Raw genomic sequence first — 22,620 nt, forward strand, 5'->3', positions numbered from 1 at the left:
TTGACAAGCTTTGAATTCTGTCTCGTCAAATAGAAGCCATAGAAGGTATTAAAATTCATAAGATTTAATTTGACAGAACTATTACATATTTCTTTCACCTCCTGTATAGATATTGTATAAGATCAAAAAACAAGAAATATTTATACTTCGAAGGGAAATATTTGTATGAAAATCAACTTAAACGATTATTATAGTAGTTTTTAAATAATTCCAGTTGTTGGGGGTAAAAAATAATTATTTGTTAACTGCATAATTCACATAATCACATTAATTCATTGAATCTAAAATATCATGAGGGTTGTTTTATATTATTATTTTTATTTACTGCTGCACAGTATATAAAAATGTCCCATCATATGTTCTTACATTGGCCAGTAGGATGGTGAAATAGGTGTTAAATTATCAGTGTGCTCTTAAAAAGGTCTTAAAGAGTCTTAAATTAAATCTGGTATTTTTTTTTTACCAGTATGTGAAAAACATTGCAGTAGTAACTATTTACCACAAACTAGACCTGAACTTTTGATGAAGGTGAGAAAATACAGACATGACCATTAACTCTTTCTCGTACTGTCTGTGCAGCCAGTGGATGGATTGTCATGAAATCTGGTCCATACGTTCATGTCACCCTGAGGATGAACTGCTGTAACTTTGGTGATCCCTTTCATTTTCATCCAGCACCATCATCATCATCATCAGTACTGGTTTAGTTTTATGACCAAATACCTGCAATATTAATGACTTTCCCATCATCCACTTTATTGTTTTTTTTTTTTTGCTAATTAGCATAGCCTCTAGCTTGGCTGTAGTTTCATGTTATGTCAGCTGTGCATTTACAAGATATTTTTTCTTTATGAGGCCAAACCAGGTCTGTTATACACAAACTGTTATAAAACAGAAATCCAAAGACACTTATCTGGGAGGGTTAGTGCTGTGGAGCAAACCACTGTCAACACCAATGATAAATTTAGAGCATATGAAAATCCATTGTATATAACCATGTTTTACAGAAGTAAAGTGTAACGTTCTGCAGCCGACTTCTGAAGCGTCATCAGTTAAAAAGTTCTCATAAAATTGGTAAAACTCAGTGTAAAAAAGGCTTTACAAATTTACCTGTAAAAATAAAACTAAAACACAAATTACAAACTATCCTATTTTTGTGTTTAACTGAGAATTACAGAATTCAGATGTGTCGAAAGCTTTTTTTTTTTTTTTTTTAGAAAATATGTAATACAGAATTGATGAAGACTGTTAGTGGAAGAAAACAGTACATACCAGAACATTGTATTTATTATAAGAACTATAATAGTAATAAATACAACATTGATACCAAGTTTAGTAGCAGTGTTCAGGCAGGATTAATACTACCACAAAATAGTTATACTTTTTTAAAATGGTACAGACCTTTCACAAAGTATTTCACAGTACAGTATGTCCTTTATTGATCAGTCTTGTGTAGTATTTCATTTTCAAAAGCAAATGTTTTTACAAAAGAAGGCAAGAAGTGGCTTGTGATACTTTTTTCATAAATTCTGCTCTATTCAACAAAAATATACTAATAGTGTATTTGCAGTCATTTATTATGTCTTTTTTTTACTGTGTAAGTACAGTACAAGTCCTGCTTTCAGTGTTTGCATGATACTTCTTTGAATTCTTACAATATACATGTTTGAAAAATATAATGCAAAACAAATTAGTACACTTGGTCACACAAAATGTGCACACAAACCATAATCTAACCTGACAAAACAACATCTCTAAATGCCTATTAATGTTTTAAGGTATAATTGGATTTGCATAGCCAGAAATGCTAACTATTGGGCAGAGTGTAATTTAGTTTGATTAATCTTGCTAATCATTACAAAATATCAGGAATTCAATTGTAACTCACTCTACGCACTCGTCCTGTGCTCAGCACTGTTTGTTGTGGGTGCAGGTGCCAGTGGCACGCTCAGGGTACAAAGATACAACAGAAACACAAGAGTAAATATCTACTTCTTGAGGAATTTGTTTCACAGCAGAAGACACGGATATTTAAGTGAAAGATGAGGAGAGGGAAATTACATATTTCATGGAAAATAATGGTTCAACATAATTTTTCCTTGTACATTTTCCAGCCTCACTGTCACAGGGGCTTCCTGCTGGCAGCGACATCTTTGCTTTACGTTCCCATCTCCAAGGAGAAGGTCACACTGCCCAGGTAGCGGTCAGTGGGTGAATCGTTAATGATGCCCTTTCCGTTCAGTTTGCATTGAATTTGGATGTGAGTGTCCTGCTGCACCCCTACAAAACGCACAGCCACCACCGGTGAAGAGTAGTTTACCTGGGACAGAAAAGACACAGAAGATTAACCCCTGACAGGAGTTATTTCACACTTCGATAAAATAGTCTATGTGCCACAGCGATGAAACTCTCGCTCACATGTCTGAGCTTTCCATAGTATGGGTAGTACTTCAGGTCAAAAAAGCTTTGAGGAAAAAACTGGATTTCCCCCAAGGCCTCTGGTGGTCCTTTCTGAAAGAGGAAAAGGTTTAACTCGCACTTGTTTGCATGACACAATTATGACATTTTCAGACATGTTGAATATTATTGCAAGAACAAGTGTTCATGGTTTCTGTACCTTTACTCCACAAGTCACATTTACTGGTTTGCCCTGGCCAGGTAAGTAACCAAGGATCTGTTGAAGAGTAAGAGCAGTGAGAGACAAGAGTCAAAATACAAACGAAAAAAGAAATGTCTACAAACTGGACTACAATGGCTGCTGCCTGGCAAGACCTGGTAAGTTGAAACCTTTCTTTTTTTTTTTTTTCTTTTTTTTGCTGCAGTGGTTGGACATGCACACTTATCCACCTCTTTCAGTAGGATCATTTATTTTTATATGAGTACTTAAAATCACATTTCAAAGTATATTTCTAACAAATATAAAAAGTAAATCTGCACAAAGTTGCAATTCAAAATATTCACCAAGACAAACAGTAGTGTAGAAATGGCTTCATGCATCTTCATCCTCTCCCTGAAATGGCCACAAGATGTCACTCACTGAGAAAACTGTGAGCCTCGGCGGTACAGTAACTCACTGTGTGTCTGCTGATTGATGTTCCCTCTTTTGTTTTTTGGGCTGGTACACATCACGGTACTTTTTAAAGTGCACTGTTTCATAGGTTTTGGTGAGTGACGCTCATCTTACCCGGTTCATTCGAAGGAGGATGCATGGCCTTCCCAGAGAATAGCCATAGGTGGGGTCCCCCAGCCCCGAACATTCCCCCAACGAGGACCTCTTGAACTGACACGCTTTCCGCTCTGCGCTCTCCTCCAAGTCGTCCTGCATGAAGTATCTGTCCTGTGTGCAGCGAATATTCTTCCTATCCTGAGCGCCATCATTATATGCTGAAAACGAAGATCAGGGAGAAAGCGGCAGAGGGGGAGGGAGAATGAGAGAGGAGGGCATAAATAAACCTTTGCAACAGCAGTGCCATGCCAGACTCAGGCCTCTGATTGAGGAAGCTTGACAAAAGCAGGGTGTGAAAAAAAAACGGCATTGAAAGGCTGCACTCTGCCCACAAAGAGGCTTCCCTTCCCAGCATGCCCTGCAAGGTCCAAATGGAAAAAGGGGACAAAGGTAATGAAGATGAGGATTAACTCGTTGCGTACCTGCTTCTTTTTTAAAGAAACTCAACAACTCCATCAGACCCCCCAGCTTTAACATGATCCCACACAATCACTACGGACTCACGTCGTAGATATTCATCCATGGACCTGGCGTACTTCTTCCAGGATTTGCGGTCAGTGGTGTTGAAGGCGATGTCGTGGCCTTCTAGGTGTGGGGCCATCGTCATACCTGCCAGTGGAGACCCAGAGACAGTCAACTGTGCTGAGACTCCAGTAGAACCAACAGACAGAAGGATGGTCGAGCAGAGAGACGAGAGGAAAGTGACAGAGGAGTAGTTTGAGTTTGGGGTTATATTTACCTGGTGGCATCACTCTGTCATTGAAGGTTGGATGGTAGGGACTAATAGACCACATGAGGCAAAAAATACAGCCACCAAACATGGCTGCAAGAAACATATAAAGTGCAGCGTAGAAGAGAAGGATGAGGCCTAAAAGAGGGGTAAAAAAAAAAAAGAGTTGTTAGGGAGAATATTTCTGATGCTGTGTTTGCACAAATGTGTCTTACATAACAGGCTACACATCTCTCAGTAGATTATGACTCTGATCCGAGTGGAGGAAAACAATGAGCCATAAAAAAACTTCGTGTTCTGTCTGGACTCCAGCTACTGTTCTTGATCAGGACGGTCACTGATTTGTTTACTCATACAAAAGCAGAGTCCCCCCCCCATGTCTGGCCCTGCAAATAACTTAATAATTTTGTTATAAAATCCACTGTGCTAATTTGAGAACCCCATAATAAATAAACCTTGAGAACTAGGATTGTTCTGTAATTTTCATTAACAGTCCATTAGCAACTGATCAAGCTAAACGTGCCCTAAATTAAATGGCTTTTGCTGTGCAGACAATTTCACAGGGGACTTGCTGCAGCCAGCCTTGCGTCCCCAGAGTGACAAAGGCCTTTCTGTTTCAGCTCAGTGAGAATTCTCCCAGCTGTCCTTTCACTCAGGAACACAGTGAACCTCCGGTTGCCATCGTAGTGAAGGTCTTTTGCAGCCATAGAGGCCCAGCCAGCTCCAAGGAGCCCCAATCACCCCACTCTGGTATTGTGTCCCTTCTCACACACTTGTCTCACAGGACACACAGCACAGACTTCAACCCAGGGCCTTTCTTCAGCAGACACATGGGCCCCCACTCTTCCTCAAGTGTGCACACACTGGTTATGTAGCTGAAATGAGCTTTTAGCTGGGATCTGCCTGCCTGGGATCCAGCGTTGTAGCTTATGCAAGTAACACACACTGTCCTTGGATATTCTCTCTACACTCAGTTGGATCATGTTTGCCATTGTGTACAGTGGAGCTGAGGGAGGGGGGCTCAACAGCGTCACATAACAGCTACCCTGGAATACCAAGAGGCTGCTCCATCATCATTGACTCAACAAACTTGTCCAGTCTGTCGCACCTGCCAAAAAAGTTCCAAAGCTCAATTTGGCAGCGAACTCAATGGAAAAAAACGACATGAGCATCCCTACGTGTTTCACTGCAACTGAGGGGCCATAAGCATGTTAAGTTCAGCGGTGAGGTCGCCAAGGCTTTGGGAAAGAGGCTGTGGAGAGCATGGTAAGATGTGGAGGAATGTGATTCCTGGCCAATGCGAGGCCCGGAACAGTGCGCTCCCGCTGGGGACACGTCCCCAGGCAGTCTGTTTTTGTCAGGACACTCTGAATTGTCCATGCACCTATGTAAACATTGAGCATGGGGACACACACACACTCACAGCACAGTGAGCAGAGTCACTGGTCTGGAGAAACATTTCTTTCTTTAAAAGACATTCAAACACCATGTCTGCTCGAAAGTTTGTTTAAGACGATTCAACTGTAATGCACTCAGCTTCACATCAAGTAATTATGGGACACATGCAGTAATAAATAAAGTACTTTTGCAGTAATCCAAATGTTCCCCCATATACCCCAACAACACAGACCCTCTCGTTTTTCATCAACTCACTCCAGCTCTTTCCAGAGCGACCCATGAATTCGTTGGTCTCTGCATTCCACAGGTATTTCTTCAAGTCGTCTATTTTCTGGTGGAGCGTCCTCTTGGGTAACGGCCTGCGCTTCCATCTCTCAAAGTTCAGGTCTTCCTGCTCTAAAGGCTGGTGCTCGGCCAACTCCTCCTGCTCTTCCTCCAGCTCTTGGCCATGTTTGAGTATCACTTTGTGAGGCTGGTGGAAAGAAGAAGAAGAGAAAAAGCCCTCACCACACATATTCTCAACTGCTAAGTTCTGCAGTCAGCCTATTTTCTTTTCAAATCACTGCAGGAAAAAAATGGCATGCCTTCTGATCCGAGTATGACCGATAATATAAACTGCCAGAGAGTGCACTGCATATTAATGGACATCACACTGATGGTCCTGTCCCCTGTTTCTGCAAATTATAAACCCGCTGGTGACCTTTCTGGCACTCGTTGGGAGAGCTGACCTCCTCTGAGTGGACCCTCCTGCTTGGAGCAGCAGCTGCAGACAGCAGAGCTGGAGGGTGACTCTGACAGCCAGATGTTACTCACTGACTCTCAGCATCCGCAGGCCAGGACACACAGATCCCAGAGGAGCCACAGGACACTTGTGAGTGTCACCGAAAAGTCACTTCCTTTGTGAAAGCTTGACATTTAAAAGAATCTGTTGTTTAATGTTTAAAATTCTGTTAAGAGCTTTGAGTTTTGTGCCAATTAAACCTCTTGATTACTGAGTTAATGATAAATGTTGCTGTTAAAAAAAAAATCAGTACTAATGGAAAAGATGCCTTAATCTGCTTCGGTGAATAATGTGCATAGAAAATGATGTTTTCTGTTTAATGTCAGCACTTACAGGACTTGATGGATGATTTTTAAGGAGCGTCTCTTCAGCTCCTCCCTCTGTGGAACTGGGCTCCATGTTCTTCACAGAAAGAAAAGGTACTGGTTAAAACCATCACATCTAACGAACCCATTGAATTAAAGCGACACATCTTTACATCTGCACACTTGTCAAGTTCGACAACAATCTCACTACTTTTCACCACAGAGCCAAGCTGTCTAGGTCACTTCATCTGGACTCAGACACAAGAAATAACTCTTGTAGTTGTAACAAATAGAATTTCAATGAAAAATCTGACATACCTGAAGTTTTCTTTTCAATAAAAAACGTTGATTAATATGTCGAAAAACCTCTTGACCCCTAGAGAAAAAAAAATAATGTTTGTCAAAAAGTGTTTTGGGATTTCATTAGAAAGTTTTAGGCGTGCAGAGGGGACCGGGTGTGGAGAGCCTCCTTCAACTAGGCGCGCATCATAGTGAATGAACGGTAGACAGAGAAAAACTGGGGGTGGGATACAAAGTGCTTTTTTTTTTTCTTTTTGGTCCCAGAGACGTTTTGGCAGCGGCCTGGACCACAGCGGTGCATTCTGTACACGCACACCATCAACCATTGTCTGCTAAGCTGGGCTAAGGCTGAATCAAAGCCTGAATACAATATTTATAGCTTATCCCAACACAAGACAGTGTTGTCCATCACGGCCCGGCTGCATACTGTACCTGCACAGGGACGCGACAACAATCAGGTTTTATTCTCTTACTTTTATTATCTTTATTGTTATTGATCGAGGGTTTGTTCAGCATGAAACAAAGGCATCATAAATTAAGTATCAGTCGGTGTTGTCCGTGCACATGCATGCATGCTGGCCCTGCTGCCAGCCCCTGCACCCCCACAGCTCCTGCAGCAGCTACTCACCATAAGCTCCCGTCAGTTCAAGTTGTCCCCGTCCCGGTCCCATCTGCTCTCCGGTCACGTCTCGCTCTGCTACCCCGTGGAAGAGTGAGAGAGGGGGCTTCTGAGGGCGCCTTTCTCCTCTTCTTCTTTTACATGAAAAGAGAAATTGCGTCATGGAAAAAAATCTGTTCTTTGAGATTTGCGCGGCAAAAACGTGCGTGTTTTTTGCGTGTGCGTGTGTGTTAATATGTGTGTGTGTGTTTTACAGTAAAGGCCAATGAACCATGATACAAAGACATTTGGAGAAGGGCAGAAATCCACCAGAATATCTGGCAGGGTCAGTCCTCGTCCTCCATGCCTGGCGTGTTAAAGATAGATGGGCTTTTGTCCCTGCAGGTGGGCTATATGTGCATTTTGGCACGGCTGTGTCCCCGGGTCAGAAATGAGCTGCAGGGCCCCTGTTAACCCCATGTTCATCCTTCTCTCTGTGAAAGTGAAAACTGAGCTCAAGTGTGTGTGGTAATTCAAATAAACATATTCATTTAAGAACATGCAACATATAAACAAAGAGCAGTTATAATGACAGCCTTCAAACTACATTTTGACACAGTGACCCTTTTCAAGATCCTTTCTGGAGAGTTCAATGGTGCATATTCCCAAAATATATTTGCAATTAAGTTTTCACAAATTAGTTCACATAAAGTAAGGTTTGAGCTGTCGGGGCCCCTGGAGTTCTGGGGGGCCAGTGACAGTGTCAAGCAATTTGGGAAGAAGAAGGGATGTACATGTATCTGATACACATGTACAGGATGCTCCCTTTGGTTTAAAGATACCTGTTTACATCCAAAACACAGAGATGCTGCTAGTAGTTCTGAACTGACTTAATATTTGTAACTTCCACAAGAGTTTTATACTGAACCTTTACAAATTAAAGACACAATGTCAGTTTTAGGGGCAAATGTTGCTGTCAGATGAATGGGGTATTTGGGCAGGCTTTATCATATTAGGATGTAGTCCTAAAAATAAAGTTGGGTTAAATTTTAATTTTTGTACAAAGCACAATAACAGGATGAGGACAACAATGTACAAATGCAGTAAGTTGCATCAGATATTTCGATGTTTGAATTATCAGGACAAAGTTATGTGAAGAAAAAAATTATAAAAGATGATAAGCACAGGACATAATTAAGTAGGCCTACGGATAAATAGAGAAAAAAAATACTTAGGCTAGAAGTATATAAAATGAAAATAAAAAATAATGTGAAAAGTCACCTTTGGGAATTTAAACCTCAGGTCACGTACGTGAAGGCAGCATATGGTCATCTTGTTGAACCAGGCATGTGCTGCTCGCTGAATTTCCGACAACTCATGAACGCACCGCCACGCTGTTGACGGTTGGCGGCGCTCGGTGCTCAACTTATTCTTTCTTCCCCACAATGGACGCTGAGCAAAACCGAGACAAGTGGCTCCAGATCTGCGTAATAAACACAACTAACCGGATTTATTTGACAGCATAATGCATGTTTTTCCCTCTGCTTTCAGTGATAAAAAGCCTCAGTGATGAATGGCCGATAGTGACCAGTTACAGATTACCGTTACAACCGTTACTCCCGTTTCTTAAACATTACTGGTATTTGCTGTAAATTTGAATACACACAACACATATAAAATGTAAAATAGAAACTAAAAATGATTTATTTTAAATCTTAAACCGATTTCTCAGTTTGAAGCGTTATAAGCTCTTCATCTTGTAACGTTAACCTGGACGGTTAACCGTTAGTAACGGCTGCACGTTAGCTAATTATCCTAAAAATGGCGGAGGATTTGTTCCTCGGTGAATTTATACAGTATATTTAGAATTTTATCGACAGAGGTGATTGAGTATTAGTGCGAAAACTACATTGACTTCTCTGACGATTCATCAGTAAATTTAGACACCTGCGAACAAAAACGGACAGGTAACGGAAAGTAGCTTACCTGGCGGTGCGACGTTCAGGTACCTAGTATCGTTACACCGCTCGGACATGAGTAACGGGAAGTAACGGCTCTGAGCGCGTTTGAGACATGCGCACTCACAGCCAGCAGCGGCAGCGACCCACTGTCCGACACCGACACACTGCGCGGACGGACACCCGGGAACGTGTCAGCAGCCGCGGGGATGTGAATGAGACGGACTCGGGCTCGGCGGGGACGGAGGGCTGCTGTCAGAGAATGCCTCAGCAAGCGAACGCACCGTCTCCCGATTGTAAACATTTAGCTCCCACATATTCAGCCTATAACATTTAGTCGTGACTGATTTTTTTTTTTTTTTTTTTTTTGCAAGAGGATCGTCCGGTGGACTGCGTTACACAGCCTGCAGGCAGCATGCCTCCGGCCCAGAGCCTTCAGTCGAGCGGACTGACTCTCTCAGAAACAAGCATGGGTAGGTGTGTGCAAGGTCACCGGCGTGTCTGCAGCAGGTTTAATCAGCTGATCAGTATACTCCTTTTACTCGTTGTGTCTTTGAATAGCTCATATACGCTAAGGTTAATATTTGGACTGTGCACATTTCTTATTTTTTGTTGGCTGGAAACAAGAACAGCCCCCTTCATCTTAAAAGCAGACAAAACACTCGTTGCATCACCACCGTGTTTTCCTCCGGGCCCAGGCCGCAGCGCGTCACTGCAGGTGCGGCCACATTGAGTAACCTCAGCGGCCCTGGATGTTTGCCTCTGGTAACTGGCTGACTCTGATTTTTTTTTTTTTTTTTACAGGATGCTCGGCTGCATCCATTAAAGGAATAAAATGGTCCATTCATGAAAGGATGAATCGGTGGATATCTTTTGTATATTTAGTGCAGCATAAAACAGGTTATTTTCACGAGATACTAGTAGATTGTTGATTGTTGCTGCCTCTGGAGGAACACAGAGTGGTCTACAGCTTTGCTATTGTGGCTCTAATAGTGGGATCATCCCTGTTTGTCTGCTTCAGACCTCTAGACCTCTTATTTGTTGTGAGGCAGTGATTGAGAAAGGTAAGTGGTCACATTTTCAGGCATAGAAAATGCTTTAAAAGCTCTGATTACAGTTTTCTCAAACGTAAAAGGCCTTAGAAGGTGTTAAAAGTCTGAAACACTTTTTCTAGTTCACCATTGGCAGTAACATTAGTTATAATATGTTTTTACATGTGAGCAGAGTACTACAGTACTACTGTCACAAACCACTGACACATGTTAAATTCATATCTAAATTAGTTGTAATTAGTTATTTTTCAAAGTGGTAATGAATCCATTCTTTTATTAATTCATTTTCTGCTGCTAATTCAGGTCCAGGTCAGATTTAATGGGAATTATTATTACATACAATTGGGAAGTACTAACAAAAATATAATAGACATGTCAATAAAATCATGCACTTAGTAAATAATGCAAGGCCTTATCAGCTGTACTGGTTTTTATTTATATCCTTTATACTTTGGCCGGCATGGCTGTGAAACAGGTATTACATTTCATTCTATGTGGTAATCGAACTGCAGAAATTAAATTTAACTTGGTGAACTAGAGAGGGAGTGGTTAGAGCCAGGAGATAATTATAAAATCAAATGCATCAACAATGTCTTTACTTAAAACCTCTGCTGACAATCATATAATGTATTAGTGTGAAACTGACTGACGTTTCCATATGGTATTTGACCTAATCTAGCAAGGATGTGGTCTGTGAGATTAAAACTGAAGGAAAATTATATGAAAACAGTTTCATTTAGCTGTAATTTAGCATTTGAGATCAGGAAAAGAAAACTGCATTTCAGTATTAAAATGAACGCAGCCCCAGAGGAAATGTAGTCTCATCAAGTGATTATTGTTGTGATATGATTCCCAGCTCGGCCAGATTGTGCATATGTTTCTAGATTATCAGTCTCATTGGGTTTGTCGTTCGTTGTGCAGATACCGTGGTGACAAAATCTGACTGAAACCACGTGTTTTCTCTTCTCGGTGTCGTAACAAACACTGAAGTACTTGCCTCCTGAGTCACAGAAGGAGAGCACAGTCTCTTATTGATCTCCAGGTTGGAGCATCAGTATTCAGAAGTCTGTCTGTCTGTGGCTTCCAGCTCCACGGATCCACAGATTAATAAAACAACACAGAGGTGACTTGGCCGATCTGTTATTCTCCGATGAGCTGTCACACAATCAGAAGCAGGAGCGACCCTCTCTATCACAGAAACACAGAGAAAATAGTTACGGCTTCATCTAAAATAACTGGCCACTCCCACACTCTTCAATTTTTAAAGTTTGACGTCACCGAGGAGGCCCTGAACATTGTCCGAGATGACTCCCATGCAGCAGCTCCTCTCTTTGAGGAAATGACCTCTGAGAGGAGATTCAGACAAATCTTTTTTAAATCTGCGCCGTTTAAAAGAAGCAAATTCACTGAGGTTATTCAGCTCCCACACAGTTGGCACTTCAAGGTACATTTAATTTTTAGTTTGTGGTGTTTTTAAAATTACTTTTGGTATTTTCCACATGTTTAGGTTATCTGACGCCTGAAATGCGAAACTCTCACCTTCAGGAATATCGTGTTTGTCTCAACAGGATAACTCAAGAACAACACACAGAACAAACGTCATGCTTACACCACAGGTACACCAGATGGAGGTGGTCAGCTGATTAGACTTTGGTATGACTGCCTGCATATTAATGAGAGAAATTCCTGAGAAATTGCTGAGACTCCGCAACACTTAAGCTAACATGTTGACATTGATACCAGATATGTAGTATGCAAAGACAAACATGTTGGTATGAAAGATCTTTTCTAATTAATAACCTAATGTGGCCTAATTGGGAGGAAACTGGCTTGTGAGCACAATAACTCAAGAATAATAACCCGCAGAAATGTCATATGTTGTGTGCCTGGCTGCATAAATTTGCATATTAATGAAGTAAAACAGATTGTTTTTTAATGATTGTTAGAATTATTGATGACAAACAACTAATTCGAGGAGCATAAAGCACATTTTCTGTCATGGAGTTCATGGTGAGACAAATGAGTGAGGTGCATTGTGATTATGTGATCAGTGTCTTAAAGCCCAGCTGCCATTTTGACACAGATCAAAAGAAAAAGCCTCTTTAATGTCAATGTAATGACGGTATTTTACTGCTAAATCTGCTTCTTACACACTTGAGTTTTCATTGGAAATGTCTGTAAATTATAGAATCAAACAGACCTTTAGAGATTTCCCATGATACCAAACCACCTGTGATGTAGGAAAAAATAAAAATTTGTTTAATTTTGTTCAATAAAATGATTTTTTTTTTACATCATGAGAAACATGAGAAGTAATTAGTCATTTTTAAAACTATCTTGTCATAAGAAATACTCAAGAAACTGTTGTGATTGTGGAAGTTATTTTCCCTGTATGTATAAATATCTGCCAGACTCTGATATCAATACACTGACAATGTTGAATAGTAAATAAAAATCTGTCGTTCGGTCGTTTTATGACATAAGTAAAAATCCTAATTCACCCTCTCCAGAGTTTTGTGGACTCTTTATGACTCTTTGGGCTCTGACTGAAGCTGTTTTTCTTAAAGGAGAGCTTCACAATTTCTCAAGTCGGGTGAAACAGGTTTTACTTGCCGTAATCTTCCCTCCTATTCGCACTAAACCTGAAAAGATGCTTCAAATGTAAGCGATGTGCAGCAGAATCCAGAGTCCTTGTTCTGTGCAAAAATGTGTTGAAAGGTTTAGTCAGTATGAGGCTTCAGCAGTCGTTGTCAAGTCAAGTGGATATGTTCCAAAGTCACAGCCTTTTTAGTGTGAAATTCCCTGTTTGTGTTTCCCTGCTGAGCTGCAGAGGAGGGAAAGACTGTAACATTTGAATGATACACCTCTAAAGCAGCAGGCATTTTGATTCTTTGCTCTCTGACACGTCAACAAAGAAAGCCACTGATGGTCGAAGGGACAGCGCCAGAGAGACTCCAGTCCTGTCAAGAGTCTCTTTAATTACTTCCCTTATTACATGGTGGATCCCACAGTCCAGACACTTACACAGTTTTTGTTCTTCAGGCTCTGTGCTTCAGCAGATTCACTTTGAAATAGAATAATGGATGCTACATCAAAGTGCCAAGTCTCAGCTTTAATTTGAGTATCTTTACATCAATACAGAAAAAACTGTGAGGGATATATTTCTGTTTTAACACCTAGTATCCAACGTTTAAAGGTTCAAAAGTAACTGGAGAGATACATCCGGCCTTGAGTTTCTGTGCAGTCATAAAGAGATTTTTCTTCACCACTCCAGTGATTTTCTGCTCGTCCACAGGACTTCTCCTCAATGAACCAGACAGCATTCAACTCTCAGTCAACTCTGAGCTTTTTTTGTGCATGAACTAATGTTGAAACCATGTGCCACAGCTGCACATTTAGTAGCCCAGTCTCCAATTACTCATGAACCCCTGCAGATTGGGCACTATGTGTTAAAAGGGCTTAATCCTCCACACAGTTCCTTTTACATACATTTACATCTCCTCAAATTAAAGCTGAGACCTGGCACTTTAATGTAGTATCCATTACTTCATTTTAATTTGAATGTGCAGAAGCTCAGAGCCTGAAGAACAAAAAAAAAATGTGTCTGTCCAAATACTTATGGCCTGGACTGTAGTTACAGGCTCATTGGCTAATCTTACATCACTTTGATGATGGTAGCTGTAATTCTCACTAATCTGCTGTCTTGTAGGTTCCTTTAAGAGGAGGAAGAGGAAATCAATAATAGTGACGGTGATGCTGCTCATAGTATCTGTGCTCATCCTCATCTTTGGCCTGGCAGCAACTACCAGGACGCAGAACATCACAGTGGGCGGCTACTACCCAGGAGTCATTGTGAGTGCGCGTTCACACCTGCATTCAGCAGCAGCAGCAGCAGCAGCAGGCCTGTTCCCTGTCAGATCCCATTATTAGTGACGCGTGAGTGAAGTTTGAGTGTTTCCAGCGAGCTCTTCCCGCTCCTGGGCTCTGATGAACGTAATTACTGAAGGTCTCTGAGGGGTGAATTTTCCCCACATTCATTATTCAGCATCACTGTCATTAGAGGCTGAGTGAGGTAAAGTACCTCAGTCCATAAATTAGTTTTCTTCTGCTTTTAACATTCTGCCTCATGTAAAGAGCCACTTGGAAAGCAGCCTCTGTGGAGATGCCTTTCACAACTTTACCCTTAAATTCATCAGATTAATAGTTGAGATTATTAGATTATATTCTCGTGAAATGAGATGTACAAAGAAATGGTATCATAAGATTAAGACAAACTTTGATCTCACAAAATCACCGTAAATAAATCTTCAGGGTATTTTGCCTATCTATAAAAGTGAATAGTTAATAATATTGTGAAGATGATGAAATTCTTCCCCAGAGCATGAGAGAAACACTTAAATCTTGATTTATCTCACTACACTATGAGATCAGAGCTTCATAGTCAAATTAGATAAATGGCCTGACAGCTGTTTTCTCTCTCCTCAGCTGGGCTTCGGTTCGTTTCTGGGAATTATCGGTGCTCATTTGATAGAGAACAAGAGGCAGATGGTAAGAGGATTTATATTACCACTGTGCATTGAGCTCACTTTCAGTGCTCAGTGTCTCCTCGTCTCTACAGTCACAGAACACTGTTATTAAACTGTGCATGAGTCCCAATTATCCTTCAACACCCTCCAGCTTGATTATGTAGTTAAAGTGAGAATATGAGCAGCAGACCTGACCCAGACTGCGAGTCCCGCTTAGCCTGAGGGGGTTTGTGTTGTGTATCCTGGGCTTCAGGGGAGATGCAGCCAGAAATAGAAATAGGGTGTAAGTGGAAGAGGGCAGATGTCCACACTGGAATGTGGAGAAGGAAACTGCAGATGAGAGGAGCAGGTGGGAGGTGCTGGGCAGGAACTGTCAGGGCTGAAATGAAGCATGAGTTTGTATCGTGACACCTTTTCCCATAATGCAGCAGAGGTTGGATGCCTGGAGTTGCAGTCGGCGTATGTGTGACACAAGTGACTGAGCTAAGGCTCGTAGCACCACATGACCTCTGGTTTGTTGTTTCCCGTTAAGTGTAATAAAATATTATTTGTGGTTTTGGGTAGTAGAGGTGCATGATTTTTGGATCATTGCATTTTCAGGAGAGCTGATCAATACAAAATTAATTCGGCTATCAACTATTTGGATAATTGATTGATAATGGCTTCCCTCCACTCAAATGTGAATATTTATAGGTTTGTTTGTCTGTTCTGGTGGTAAACTTAATATACAGTTGTATTCAACTGGATAAATTCCATATTTTGTTGATGTAGCAGCAAACAGACATTGAAAAGTCTTCACTACATATATTCTACAAGTCTGGACATACATGAATGTAATCTGTCTAAAAGTAGTAATGTATTTAGATTAAATTAATTGATTTTTTTGTTTTAAGATCCATACATTATATCCTGAGAAACTGACCCAAAAATGCAAAATGATCTATTATTCTATCTATCTATATTTATTAATTAAAATTCCTGGATCTGCACCTTTAAATGCATCCACACCAAAATTTGATGGGATCCTCTCTGGTCCGGGCCCCATCCCTCCACCATGTTTGGTGCAAATTGGTTCAGTACGTTTTGCATAATCGTTCTGACAAATAAAGAGCAGATACATTCATTTTTTATTTTTATACTTGGAAGTGAAATAACTAAAACTGTTGATGGTGAACCTCATGATTCCTTTAAGAACAAACAGCCCAACTAACAGTGAACACGTCTGTCAAACCTTAAACGTGCGCCGCGTTGAACATGAGAACCCCTGCGTCTGGATGTTTTCATGTTCGCAGCTGTACTCTGATTGCAGACGTCTTGGCAGAGCCGTAGCTCACTGTTGAGTCCGTTGCACCGCCTCACCCCTGCGAGCCGGGGTGGCTGCAGATAGGGTGGGGTGATGTGTAATGGAATACACGCTGTTTCTCATTGAGGAGTTAAAGGAGGGGAATTAAGTATTGCAGTGTCTATAAAGAGCTGGGCACTGTGCCAGCAACATACACCGCTGAAGCTAGATGACAGCCACCGCGCTCTGCCACTGTCGTCCTTTACCCGGCCCACAACCCCCCCACCCCCACCCCCAGCCCTCGTCCCATTCAGAGAATTCATATGATACGCATTAGTGTTCCAAATGCATCCTGGTACTAAAGTGGTGAGAGGGAGCAATAAAAAAAAACTCATAAAATAGTGCATGTTTGAATGTAGTTTCTAGTCCTCTGCAACAATAAGGTCATTATATCATGGTTGGGACTGATGAAGCTGATGCTCCTCTGTTTTCCTTCACAGTTAGTGGCATCTATTGTCTTCATCAGTTTCGGAGTGGTGGCAGCTTTCTGTTGTGCTATTGTTGATGGAGTATTTGCTGCAAGGCACATTGTAAGTATCACTGAAGCTTCTACTTATTAAACTAAACTGATAAATTATGGATATGGATAACACTTTGGCTCCAACTTATTGCAAGCTTATTAATCAATGCCATCCCCATTATAGCTTAATATACTCTGTCTGCATTACAGATATAGTAAACTGTATTCCCATCTGCAAGGGCAACGCTCACATATGGCTATAGCAGCTGCCACACCCTTTTCAATGAGACAAACACAGTTTGTGGTAGAGGGAGATTATTCTCCACGATGCAAAGTACAGAAAATAATAAATAACCACTAATGCACTCTTAAAACAATTACAGCAAAATAAGTTAGGGCCGGGTGAAAAGGGAGATCACGACCATTAGCAGGTTTTCATTTGCCGGTGGTGTCAGTGAAATGGAAAAATGTAGATTGTCCTCTCAAACTCTCAAACAAAGACAGACTGATGAACGACTGAGAAAAGAAAAGCAATACGATGCTTTGTCGCCTTTCTGGCTATTAATTACAGTGAGCTTGATACTTGTGAATAGAATATAGAAGAATACATCTTCTAAAGATAAATCACACTTCAGATTTAAAATAGCATGAGTGAGAACACATGAAGTACAGTGCTGCAGGTTTTGTGTGTAGTAATTGCCATCATGATTTTGACTGTTTATTTAAACTAACAATTTGTATTTAAAGGACGTGTTGTTAAACTTTCTCATCTCAAGACTCAGAATTGAAATGTAGTGACCCACATTTATGAATCCATAATTCACCACCATAATATTCACATTAGCCTGTTGTCATTAAAGGCAGCAACAGTTCACAGCTCAGATTTATAATAAATTATCTCACATTAAAATCTGCTGGCGGCATTACTTATTTACATCCCATTCTCATGAACGCAGTATGTCAGTCAGTAACACCTCGAGGCTTCAGCTTTAAATTTAGTCCAAACATATATTTGGACTCAAGAATAGATTTGATTTTGGTGGTCGAAGGTCAAGATCACTTTGACCTCACAAAACACCGTTTTGGCTGTAACTCATGAATGATGAAGTGATGACATTTTATGTCCAAATGGTCAAAGGTCAACTTCACTGTGACATCATAAGGTGCTGCAAAAACACTTCTGGCTATTCTGGCTATATCGATGCTGTAACAGGAAGGGTTCGGGTTAGGAAGGAGAGATGGTGACTGTATTTCCTGCAGCTGGTTGGCAGAGGCGTACAACCACAAGGTGGAATGGTCTGCTAATGTACCAGCTATAAGAGAAAACCATTTACTGCTTTGCAAACATCAAAATGTCTTTGGAGAAAATATTAATTAACTATATGAGCATTTTGAATGTAAAGTAAATGAAATTTGAGATAATTTCAGTGGATTAGGACCCATAGTTTAAGAAACACTGGTCCAAAGTGTCTGCATCCACTCAAATCCTCCTCATGCACAGGTTACGATGGGAGCACTTATTCTCCACAGATAATCCACAGGTGGAATGAAAATGTTCAAGATTTGTCATGACTTTTATTTACAGAGATTCTATAAAACCTGGAAAATGTGATTAAGCATTTAAAGAAGGTGGTTGAAGTCAGAGTGAGTAAAATTAAATGACTGTAAAATGTAGGAACAAGGAAATGTAGACAAGTTGAACAGTATTTTTTGAAAGAAGTGGAAGTCTAAGATCTTATATTGATATTAAAAACATGAATAAACCATAAAACTCAGATGACCTGACCTCTGTCCTCTTCTGAGTTTTTCCACAAAAGACATAGAAAGAGAATTACAGCTGTGGGGCCTTGTTGACTCAGTGCACACAGGAAAATCCCTCATCAGCTTCACTCAGGCAGTAAACCAGCCTCTCTCACTGGTCTGATTTCAGCCTTATAATCATAATAAACATTGCAGCCGCTGATCGTGCAGCGCAAATCAAGTACAGTGTTAGTTCTTGTCTTGTTTTGTAAACCTAAGCGAACTGTTAGAGAATTGTGCATTAATATATAAATGTGATGTTTCTTGCGCTGCAGGACCTCAGGCCTCTGTATGCTGGCCGTTGTGAGTATCACTCCAGTGAGACAGCATCTGACCGTGACGTAAGAAACACATTTTATCTCTTCAAGTTCACAGACATAAGATCGATTCCTCCTCAGTGTGTATCTTGGACCTGTGCACCGTCTGCCATTAGTTGTTTAGCCAGTTGTTTTGCCAGCAGTGGATCCAACATGAAGGGACTGTGCACTAATTTTTGACCTTCAGGTGCCCTGTCAGACATCGCCGCGCACATCCTGCAACCTGCGCGTGAAGAGCAACACCTGTTACTGCTGCGACCTCTACAACTGCGGGAAGTGAGTATGCTGAGCGGTCGAGCACCTGACGAAACTTTGTGAATCAGTGGCTACTTGCTTTGGCTGTGTTGCTTTGATTGTTTGGATTTTTTGATGCGTACTGCTGTGTCATTTTTGTGGGAGATTTTTTTTTCATTGCAGTGTTGATTGTATCAGAACAAGAATGTTTCTTTTCTTTTAACCTTTGTTTCAGAGAACATCCTCTTATGGGACTTCAGAATAAAGATGTTTTGAAAAAGTTTAGGAAATCATCCATGATTTGGAAGTAGGTCCCTTTTTTCTAGACCCACAATAGAAATTCATTATCAATTCTCTATTTTTTATGTGTTTTTATTATAACCCATGATAGAGATGTGTTCTTAGGGTGCCATTTCCTCTGCATGCCCTGTCTGAGTCTGACCAAACATTCATCCATGTTCTCATCTGTGTTTCGCTCTGTAGCAACATCTTTTCAATGGCTCATCCTCTCAGATTTAGACTGAATCAATCTGAACTTTTACAACCATAACTCAACCTGTCTGATGGCGTTCACTTCGTCCTGAATACAAATGCTCAGAGTCTGATGTGGTGGTTCATGTAGCTGCATCTTTGAACAGCTTCAAAAACACTGTCGGTGACTTTTGTGGCTTGACCGCAGGCTGTTTCCCTCTCTGTCCCGCCCACTGGGCTAGCCGTGTAGAGGTGACCGGAGGCTACCATGAATACACAGATGTGAAGAGCTGCCAGGACGTGGTGCACCTCTATCACCTGCTTTGGTCCGCTACCATCCTCAACATTGTGGCCCTCTTCCTGGGCATCATTACCGCTGCAGTGCTGGGAGGCTTCAAGGACATGGTACGCCAAGTGATTGACACATATATTCACCAATGAAAACCTCTGGCTGGGCTTAGATTTTTTTTTTTCAAATGTGTGAAAAATAACCCTGATGTTATTTTAAAGGTAAGATGAGCATTTATCAGCATCAGAATAAAATATAAGGGGATTCACACAGCGCTGTGTGTTTTTTGTGTAGTGTTTGTGTGTTGATAGATACTAAATAATGCTTCTTTGTCAGACTCCCTCCCCTGCTTCAGAAAGTTCATCTGAACCAGAGGCCATCACAGCCCCCGTCCCCTCAGAGCCTCCTCCACCCAACACGTCTCTCAACTCATACTACAACACTGCCCCCTGCCTGCCGCCATACACCGCCTACGACCTGCAGGTACAGTGCTGCACAATGTGCTTAGACTGAGAAAACAATTTTTGATTTGTTATTGGCAGTTGTTTTATCAGTGACGTCCTATTTAAAATTGAAATAGAAAATGCATGTGGAATTAGTCCGGCAATATCATGACGAGTTGGATCATAATTTCAGTTTTAACCAGGAATGGGTTTAATGTTTTAATGTCTGCAGCAGTCAGTAGTCAGATAACATTTTCTGTTATCTGTTGATATCTTCTCTCACTGTTGGACAGAAAAATGGGCTCTTATCCAGCTTTATTAAAAAAAAGAAAAGTTCATATATCACATTAACATAAGTATATGTCAACATCCTTGAGATTTAGTGCAGGTTCCATTTCTCTTGATGATCTTTGAGATGTTTCTACACCTTGATTGGAGTCCACCTGTGGTAAATTCAGTTGACAGGTGCACGTCTGTCTGTATAAGGTCTCACAGCTGTCAATGCAGATCAGAGCAAAATCCCAGCCATGAGGAGGAGGGAACTGCCTGCAGAGCTCAGAGACAGGATTGTGACAAAAGCGAGGCACAGATCTGGGGAAGGATACAAAAAAAAAATCTTCTGCTGCATTGAAGGTTCCCAAGAGCACAGTGGCCTCTATAATTCTTAAATAGAAGAAGTTTGGAACAACCAGGACTCTTCCTACAGCTGGACACCCAGACAAACCGAGCAATCGGGGAAGAGTTTGAAGTCAGACTGACAGACAGGAAGACATTTCTCAGTTTATTAGTAGGCAGTGGTTGAAGCATCAGTTGTTATTCTGAAACCAAACATGTCTGAAACACGTCATTCTAATTGCTGTTGTGTCTGCAGGGCTCCTACATGTTCCCTGACTCCTCCGGCCTGTCAGATGACTCCCAGTCTGGAGCCAGCCACCTGTGGCCCACTATGATCCCCCCACGCTACTCCCCTCCTCACAACCACCCTGACGAGAAGCCGCCACCGTACAGCCCGTAAGATGGCCTCGAGCAGAGAAAACACCTCAAGCGCTGTCAGCTTGTTCTTAGATGCTGAATGAGTGGTTTGAATGCATAAATGCCTCTGGGCTTTTCCTCACCATCGTTCAGAACTGCAGTGACGGGAAAGTGGTGAGGAGGAGGACGGCCACAGAGTACACTAACTTTGAGTTCAGCCCAGCACAAGGGAGCGAGCGTTTGTCTCCCGGGGCGCCACTCACACTCTGGCCTGCACTGTGTATGTGTGTGTGTGTGTGTGTGTGTGTGTGTGTGTGTGTGTGTGTGTGTGTGTGTGCGCGCGTGCAAGAGAGACAACTAGTTCAAAGCCAGGACTGTTTACACATCTATCTGCCTTAATGCAAATGGACTTCCAGCGCTGCAGCACTCTGTCACCTGGATGTATTCTGTACAAGGTCAAAAAAAAAACAACCTCTCCTCCAGCTCATGCTTTACATTCACCTCTCTTTAGTACATAGTGTAAATGCTTCCTGCTTCGAGTGGTACTGATGATAACATCCTCCCTGTTTGCACTGTGAGGACCTGGACTCATTAGTGCAGCTACGACCGAGTTAGATGAAAGCTTTGGTGTCTTTCCCGAATCCGGATCAGCTAGAATTAAATTAAAAACTGTAGAGTTTCAGGCCCAAGCAGTCGATCCTTTAGCAGTTAATTGTGTCTGTGTACATTACCTGAGGAGAAGTTTGCAGTAACGAAGGTGTTACATGCCCATAATGTATGTACAGCGGTGTGATATACAGAAGCTCTTTTAGCACAGTTAGGCCTAAGGTTTGCAAACAGATCGTGGTTTCTATTTATCAACTCTTCACTTTATGTTAAAGAATATCCTGATCAGTGTGTGGTGAACTTTGCCGAGCAGTGTTAATGAAGAAAAATAAGCTAATCTACCTAAAGTAGTTGTTGAGGAAATACAGTTCATAATTACACTCTGAAGCCTATTTATTGTATTTTCCACTAAAAGCTGAAAAGCAGGTAAGCATATGTATGTCTCTCTCCTTGTAAGTAGCACTAACGTCACATCTACGAGCTGAAATGTGTTGTCTTTGTCAGGAATAATCAGAGTGCGAACAGTCAGTGCTGGATTCACTGACATGAGATGGGAGATCATGAAGAACAGTTGGAGGTGCAAACTTGTTCATGTCCATGAAACCAGTCTCTGTCAGCTTTAATCACTGCTTTTTATAATTTAAACAACACATTCTCAGGGGCTGATAAAGTGTCAGTTCCTTTTTTTGTCTTGCCATTAAAAACTGTTTTGTGTAACTCACATTGCGCCTTTCTTTTCCCCCTTCACCACTTTAGTCCAATGTCTCAGCAGCTACTGAATGAGAGGCTATGAGCTTGTGTTCAGACGTCCG

General features: G+C 41.3%; 2 protein-coding genes across 11 annotated transcripts; one reads left to right on the top strand and one right to left on the bottom strand.

The window, feature by feature from the left end:
• Window positions 1–1,269: 1,269 nt before the first annotated feature.
• atp1b4 (ATPase Na+/K+ transporting subunit beta 4) lies at window positions 1,270–8,789 on the bottom strand. Of its 6 annotated transcripts, none has more exons than XM_071457333.1 (12): window positions 8,650–8,780; window positions 7,669–7,832; window positions 7,369–7,493; window positions 6,759–6,816; window positions 6,469–6,537; window positions 5,610–5,826; window positions 3,966–4,094; window positions 3,731–3,835; window positions 3,185–3,384; window positions 2,618–2,674; window positions 2,419–2,511; window positions 1,270–2,320 (listed from the first exon to the last, which is right to left on the bottom strand). In XM_071457333.1, the coding sequence occupies exons 5-12, from the start codon at window positions 6,532–6,534 to the stop codon at window positions 2,159–2,161; spliced, it is 1,029 nt and encodes a 342-aa protein (XP_071313434.1). In that variant the 5' UTR covers window positions 6,535–6,537; window positions 6,759–6,816; window positions 7,369–7,493; window positions 7,669–7,832; window positions 8,650–8,780; the 3' UTR covers window positions 1,270–2,158. The 6 variants fall into 6 exon arrangements, with proteins under 6 accessions (XP_071313434.1, XP_071313432.1, XP_071313429.1 ...); XM_071457331.1 differs by having other exon boundaries at window positions 7,369–7,490; window positions 8,620–8,759; XM_071457328.1 differs by having other exon boundaries at window positions 8,620–8,759.
• Window positions 8,790–9,631: 842 nt separating this feature from the next.
• Window positions 9,632–22,529, top strand: tmem255a (transmembrane protein 255A). 5 transcript variants are annotated; one of them, XM_071457324.1, is made up of 10 exons: window positions 9,632–9,769; window positions 14,058–14,200; window positions 14,834–14,896; window positions 16,657–16,746; window positions 18,752–18,817; window positions 18,981–19,069; window positions 19,263–19,334; window positions 19,741–19,903; window positions 20,124–20,270; window positions 21,102–22,529. In XM_071457324.1, the coding sequence occupies exons 1-10, from the start codon at window positions 9,712–9,714 to the stop codon at window positions 21,243–21,245; spliced, it is 1,035 nt and encodes a 344-aa protein (XP_071313425.1). In that variant the 5' UTR covers window positions 9,632–9,711; the 3' UTR covers window positions 21,246–22,529. The 5 variants fall into 5 exon arrangements, with proteins under 5 accessions (XP_071313425.1, XP_071313427.1, XP_071313428.1 ...); XM_071457323.1 differs by having other exon boundaries at window positions 9,677–9,769; window positions 19,735–19,903; XM_071457326.1 differs by lacking the exon at window positions 19,263–19,334 and having other exon boundaries at window positions 19,735–19,903.
• Window positions 22,530–22,620: the final 91 nt, after the last annotated feature.

The sequence above is a fragment of the Trachinotus anak genome, unplaced genomic scaffold (assembly GCF_046630095.1).
Source record: "Trachinotus anak isolate AG129_WGS33_773 ecotype Australia unplaced genomic scaffold, CSIRO_AGI_Tana_v1 ptg000021l, whole genome shotgun sequence".
Classification (NCBI taxonomy): domain Eukaryota; kingdom Metazoa; phylum Chordata; class Actinopteri; order Carangiformes; family Carangidae; genus Trachinotus; species Trachinotus anak.